General features: G+C 51.1%; 1 protein-coding gene across 1 annotated transcript; it reads left to right on the top strand.

Annotated features, from left to right (window-relative positions):
• The first annotated feature begins 3,351 nt into the window (after nucleotides 1-3,351).
• GCHFR (GTP cyclohydrolase I feedback regulator) lies at nucleotides 3,352-7,148 on the top strand. The gene is made up of 3 exons (XM_032481486.1): nucleotides 3,352-3,550; nucleotides 5,282-5,376; nucleotides 6,634-7,148. Exons 1-3 carry the CDS (start codon nucleotides 3,515-3,517, stop codon nucleotides 6,755-6,757), a joined length of 255 nt encoding a protein of 84 aa, XP_032337377.1. The 5' UTR covers nucleotides 3,352-3,514; the 3' UTR covers nucleotides 6,758-7,148.
• The last annotated feature ends 17 nt before the right edge of the window (nucleotides 7,149-7,165 follow it).

Here is a 7,165-nt window from a genome sequence, read left to right as displayed (position 1 = left end):
TACCCACTGGACTGCTCACTTTTCCAGGATGAGGTTCATGCCTAGCACAGTTCTAATGCAAAAGCCATCCATAAAAGCTGAATGGAGGAAGGAAGGAAATAAGGAACGACCAATATCCAGCCCCTGCCACTTTGATGATGCTTTTGTTACCAAACCAGATATATTTGCCCCACTCACAGCAAGCCAAACGCTGAGATGCTGACGTTTGCAGCAGACAAAGAGGCTATTCACAAGGCAGTCTAGCCAAGAGATAGGAGAACAAATCTCAGATCCTCTTCCCTGAAGGCAGGGGCCTTGAGATACTTGTAGGTAAAGAAACAGCCGTCTTAGGTGTGGGGAAAGGTGACTGGAGGTAGAGAAAATGTGAGGTAAATGGTGTTCTGCACAGGCATATCTAGATTACATGCTTCTTCAGAGGAGGTACTTACATGATCTGAGGGTGGAGTTTTTGGCCCTCTTATGTCAAAAAGTCGCTCACTGGAAGGCGAGAGGATATAACTCAGTGGTAGAGTGCGTACCTAACATGCACAAGGTTCAATCCCCACCACCTCCATTGAAAATTAAAAAAACCTAACTGCTTCCTCCCTCCACCAAAAAACTTGTTCATTGGACACCTGCACACACCCCATTTTACGGTTCGTGGTCCCAACCAGCTCAAACTGGACAAGAGCTGACTCCAAGTTCCTAAAAAACAACTTAAGCCCCTGTTACTATAGCAATCCATACTACAGAGGAATCTATAGGAGTGGTTAAGGAGTCTTGTGACATATTACCTAGGCTACGTGATACTTGGAGGGTATGCAATTAAAGCTAGCTTAATCAGTGAAGGCAGTTTACAAGCAGAGGGGTTTTAACAAGCTGTTCCCCTATCTGTCATTCTGTAAAAGGTTCAAGAATTTCTGCTAGTCACCAGCCTCTGTTAACACCGTGGGCACAGTTTCACTTTCATAATGAAAAGCTGAGTTGTAGAGCAATTTCTCCTCTTTTTATAGGGGAGGAAGATCTGCCAGATCAACTAACTGATTGTGACAAGAGGCGGGCCCAGATAGGAAGACCAAGTAAGGGAATTCATTTCCCCTGGATATTAAAAGATGTTATCTCGCAGGCATGTCTGCCAGGACAATCAGCAGTGGAGGTTGTGATTCTCCGTGGAGCTCTCTATCTTATGCCTTATCTGCAGACCAGTTTTGCAAATATAATAAATCCCTGGCCCTGTGAGATAGGCACTGCCCTTCTGTCTCCTCCCCAACCCTCCACAGCCCAGCCTGAGAGAAGAGAACAGAGCAGACCCCAAACCCCTGTCCTGCTCTCTGCCCAGAATATGAGAGCCTCAGGTACCCGGCTCTTTTCAGAGGCGATATATGCCTTGGGATGGTGACCTTAACCTCTTGTGCCTAAACTCTAAGGCACTTGACACTTTAAAAAGCTGTTCTTATAAAATACTTAATGGCTACAAAATATTTATCATACATGTATAAAAACTGAATAAAGATTGTCTCCATCCCATTCCTTTCCCTTCTTTCAGAGGTAACCACTACCCTGAATATTACATTTATTATTTCCTTTTCTTTATAATTTGACCACAGATGTTTTTAGTTCCAAACCATATATTTTTAATTTTGCATGTTTGCAGACCTTTAGGTAAATAGAATTATTCTGTATTTTTCCAAGATTTGCTTTTTCATTCATCATTTTCTGTTGCTGTAGTTTCCATTGTATGAATCAACCCAAAACTTCTTCACTTCTGATGGCCATAAAGACTGTTTCCAGTTTCTTGCTAATTACACACAGTGCTGTTATGAATATTCTCGTATGTGTATCCTGATGCAGTGAGTTTTCCTAAGTTTATCTAGGAGAGGTTTGGTGGGTCACAGTGATGTGTCTTAAGCTTTACTAGATTACTACATTTTTCCCAAGGTGACTGTATCAACCATAACAATTTGCAACCCAACAGTAATGTTTCAATTGTTAGACATTTTCATGAATAAGTGATGCTTATAAATTTTTATTTTATTTTTTGCAAATCTGTAAAGCAGTATCTCATTGTGGTTTAATTTGCATTTCTGGGATTTCTAATGATACTGAACATCATGTTTTATGTTTCTTCGCCATTTCCACTCTCTTTTGAAAAGTGCCTGTTCGAATCATTTGCCCATGTTTCTTCTATTGATTTATCTTTTTCTCCCTAATTTGTAGGGAGAAATGTCCTGGGCATTAATTGTTTTGTCAGTTTAACATATCCTTTGTTAAACAGGAGTATGTCTTATATCTCCAGCTAAACTGTTGTCGGTTCTGGAGGTAGAAAATACAGGAGTAGAGAGTACAGCATAATAAATTAGACCAGTAAGGATCCTTTGGGATCACAACTTCCTGTTTCCCTTACCTCTCTCCACATAATACTGGAGTCACAGAGTGTGCCCTGTAAGTGCCCTTCAGTAAAGTGAAGATTTTTCAAGGACCAGGGAAGGAAGGTTACAGGCTGTCTTTGTTTTGCTTTGTTTCTTAGAGAACCAATCATAACAAGGCAGATATAGAATATTGAGCTGTCAGATTTTGGTATATCCAGATGAGAGCGTGTATGCGTGGTGGTGAACTCGCTGCTCTCTCTTTGGTAGCTAGTGCGGGGAAGTTTCTTTTGCCCCAGGTGTTGCCCCGTCATCTCCTGCACGTGCACCGCGGCTCTTCAGCTTCGCGGGCAGCTCTCTGAACTGATTGCCAGATTCCGTTGGTTTAAGTCTCTCCAGGCCTGGCACTCAGCCAGACAAGCGCTCAGTTCCTTTACAGATTTACCTACAAAGCCACAGAAACGAAAGGTTCCCCCGCTGTACTAGGAATTACAGTCGGGGAGGCAGGATTGTGCAGCGCACCAGAGGGGTCTCCTGTCCCTATCTCCTGCGCACTGAAGGAATCTCTGGAGTATGTGTTTTAGAGCCGGGAAATGGGGATCTGCTAAACATTTTGGAGGCGTCCCTGGGTAGGGTGGGCAAGAGCTTGGGAGTCCTCAGCGGGGTCGCTGCTTGCTCCCTGCTCTGCTTCAAGGAACTGGGGCGGGGACCAGCAGGACTTTGGAACCAGTTACTGGGGGTGCTGCATTAACAGGGCGCAAAATCAATACGCGCGCTGGGCATCACAGCCGGCCACAGCCAGCCAAGCCCGGCCCGCCACCCCCGCCTCCACTACGCGAGTGCGGGAGCGGCCCCCCTCAACACAAGATCCCCCTCCTCGTCGCGGGACGACGTGCAGAAACCGCGCGTGGCACCACTGGCCCCAGTGCACCGCCCGAGGGCAGGGGGCGGGTCCTGAATTGCCGAGCGCCAAGGCGCGTCACGGACGCCTGCTCCTGATTGGTCGGCAGCGGCTGTTACGGGCCAGGCGTTCCGGGATTGGCGCCGCCTGAGGCCAGAAACGGAGTAACTGGACTCCGGACGGCGGGTCGCAGTCCCCGAGCCCGAGGGGCTGGCGTCGGCGCTGGGCACAAAGTCCAGGGGGGAAGCTTGACGGAGACGCGCACACCATGCCCTACCTGCTCATCAGCACCCAGATCCGCATGGTGAGTAACCGCCCCCGGTCCCTGGGAGTTGGAGTTGGGGCCAGGCCGGGGAGCGCTGCCGATCGCACCTTGGCGCCTCCCTCCCGGGCGAGGCCCGCGGGTGGCTGGACCCGGAAGTCGCCCGGGACACGCCCCCACCCGGGTTGCGGGGAGGTAGGCTGGGGCTCCGGTTTAGTCCAGATCCGAGACTCTGCGAGCTCCGCCTGCCCGGCGCCTCCAGGGCCGCGAAGGGGGCCAGGTGCGTGCGTCCCCGCCACCCAGAGCTCCAGACGCCTGCGGCTCCTGTTCTGTCTGCCCGTGGGAAGTCTGAGCCTCCGGGAGGGACCCAGGAAGTGCTGGTCTCACTTGTACAGCACCCAATGCGCTACACTAAGCCGCTCCGCCGGGGGTTGGGGGTGGAGGGAAGGAGCGGACTAACCTAAGGGGAAGGAGTGTGGAAAAGAAAAGGACGCGCTAAGACGCTAAAACACCTGTGCCACGTGGCCCACTCAGTCACTAGCTGCACCCTTAGGCACTTACAAAGAGCTACCCCTGAGGCCTTAGGAAAGGAAGGGAAGAAAGAACCCACGGGAGACAGCCCGTGGGTCTAGAGGGGGTGGAGCATCACTCACCAGTTAGAAGCCACATCCTTTTCCCTGGGCGCAGTTTCCTCTAAAAAGAAGGTGCTGGCTGCTTCAGAAGTCCTCTTTTAGCTTCAGAATAGTATGACTGGGTCCCCTACCAGGGCAGCAGGATGCTCCTCTGCCCCTTCCCACTCCCCAGTGCTTAGGTAATCCATCAGTAGGTACACAGCCTCGCTGGGTTGCAGGAAATAGCGGGTGTGCTCACGGTAGGACAGGAGAGGTCTTGGCAGTGATTTAAGAACCAGTCAGCTGTGCAGTTGTTAAAATGTGAACTCCTGGTCCACTTCCCAGACCTCTAGAAGCACTCTCTAAGCCTGGGGCTTGGGAATTCAGTGCTCATCAGGCAATTAAAAAAAAAACCAAACTAGCTTTATTTATATATGATACATAAAACCATAGAATCCACCAATGTAGTGTACAATTCAGTGGTGGCGCTTCTCTCTTTTTTTAAGCATAGTCAGAGTTGTGCAGCCATCACCGCAGGCAATTTTAGAACATTTCCATCACCTTAAAAAGAAACCCTGTACCATACCCTGGATCCTAGCAGTCACTCATTTCTCCTCAGCCCTAGGTAACCACTAATCTACTTCCCCCTGTACCTGGTGTGGTCTTTGGCTTCTTTCACATACATGATGTTTTCAAGGTTCAGCCATATTATAGCAACTATTGGTACTCATTCTTTTTTATTGCCAAATAAAATTCCATGGCTATACCATTTTATTTATCCACCCATCAGTTGACAGACATTTAGGTTGTTTCCATTTTTTGGTTATTATGAGTAATGCTACTGTGAATCTTTGTGTGGGCATATGTTCTCCAGGTGAGTCTGATACACACAGATATGGGTGGGGATGCCTTCCACGGAGGTGCTAGTTGTTGGGCATTGCCCAGCCCAGCCCAGTGGGGCCAAGGAGGCCCCACATTGTTCAGCCTGATCACTGATGGACTCCACCCCTTCCCAGCTTGTGTTTAGCCCCTAAGATTCCTTCCCTTTCCTTCCAGCCTTTAACTGAAATGGGCTCAGAGCCAGCAGGCAGGGCAGGAAGGAGAGGTGAGCCCACTCACCTCTACCTGGCAGCCAGCCAAGCATCTGCGGCTTACCTTGCAGGAGGTGGGCCCCACCATGGTGGGCGATGAGCACTCAGATCCAGAACTGATGCAGCATCTGGGGGCCTCAAAAAGAAACGTCCTGGGAAACAACTTGTAAGTAGTAGCATTCTTAAGGATCTTCTCCCTGCCAGTCCCTAGACCTGTCCCCGTTCCCTTTACACAACCAAGCCCAGAACAATGGCACTGCCCAGCCTCAGGGACCCTCTGCCTGCATCCTGGGGCTCTGTCCTCTGTAGGCTGAGTCCCCTCTGCAGCCTCACCACAGCCCCTCAGGCTTGCTCTGAGGGCTTTCCCACTGGGAGTTCCAGGACAGAGTCCAGTTCCCTGCATATAGGACTCCACAACTGGACTGCTCCTTACCCTGCCCCCTCATCTCTAAGCTGGACCCCATCGAGGTGAAGACAGGCACAGAGAGAAAGTTCTTTGTCTTGTAGAGCCAGCTGAGTAACAAAGCTAAGCCCTAGAAACAGGGAGCAGGGAGCCTGAGTCCTGCTTCCAGTTCTGCTGCTGCCTGGGGACTTGGCCACTTCCCTTGGAATCCTTTACACCAGCTCCAAGTCTAAACAGTGATCACTGCTTCCTCTTCTGCTCCCTACCCTTCCCTATTCTCTAGGCAGGGAGAACCCTGGCTACATAGGCTCAAAGTCCTGAGAAGTGTCATCAGAGTGCACCCCAGTTAAAAGAGAGGAAAGAGGAGGCAAGCTGGCCCCAGCCTCTTGGTCAGGGTTGGAGGGCTGAAACCAACCACGTCCTTTTGCCACGAGGCACTTGTTCCTGAGATGCCCAGCCTGGGACTTGAGCCCTTTATCCACCTGATGGCCCTTCAGAATCAATTAACCCTGAAAGAAGAGAAATCAAGCATTCTCCATGCTAGGGAGCAGCACCCAGAGCCAGGAGCTCTTGAGGACCAACCTTATTGCTCCATGACTGCAGGACACTCAGGGAGCAAGAGGGCAGAGGCCAGAGGAGGACCCCCGGGAGAGCAGGCCGCTCCCGCTGAATAGGCAGTGGCCCAGGGCACATGGGGCTATTGGCAGACTAACACGGATTCCACTGTCTGGATGACATCGGGAAAGCTGCTTTGCCCCTCTCAATTTCCTCACTTATAAAATGGGGACAGTAACGGTACCTTCCTTAGGTTGTTGGGAGGAATAAACAAGATAATGCACGCGAAGTGCTTAGCAGGCGAGGGGCCAGGAATGTGGACCCAGCCTGGCACCCTGAAGGGACCCAGCAAATGTCAGTCCTTGGTAGAAGTATTCCTGACCAGACCTGTTCTGTGGCAGATACTAGCTTTGTAAGTGGGGCTGCACTGTGTTCCCCCTCATGCCGCCCCCTTTCTCTTCACAGTTCTGAGTACTACGTCAATGACCCTCCTCGAATAGTTCTGGACAAGCTGGAACGCAGGGGCTTCCGTGTGCTGAGCATGACAGGGGTGGGCCAGACACTGGTGTGGTGCCTGCACAAGGAGTGACCCTCCCACACTGAGGAGCAGCAGGCACCCCTTCTTTGGAGTGGTTGCTATGGGCCCTGACCCCAAGCCCCTGTCTTACTCACTGTGCTGTCCCTTCTTCCCAAGTCGTCTCTTTCCTCGGCCCAGCACCACTGGGCAGTGAATGGACTTCTCGAAACCTTCGTCATTCACTGGAGGGCAGGGTCCGTGGCCCTGGTGCTTCTACCTGCTCCTCCAGCTTCAGGCCTAGCACGGCCCCAGAGGAGGCCATGTTCCTGAGGGGCTGGCAAGAGCCAGGCTGCCCCTGGGTGGGAGCTGGGTGCCCCCACGAGCATGGCTCCAGGACAAGGTGGGTGGGTCCTTCGTAGCTAGTCCAAGCCAATAAAGGGCTGTGATGAGTGGTTACTCCTCTGCTCTGCTGGCCACTGA

The sequence above is a fragment of the Camelus ferus genome, chromosome 6 (assembly GCF_009834535.1).
Source record: "Camelus ferus isolate YT-003-E chromosome 6, BCGSAC_Cfer_1.0, whole genome shotgun sequence".
Lineage (NCBI taxonomy): Eukaryota > Metazoa > Chordata > Mammalia > Artiodactyla > Camelidae > Camelus > Camelus ferus.
The sequence above is the reverse complement of the archived record's forward strand: the minus strand, read 5'-3'. Positions and strand labels throughout refer to the sequence as shown.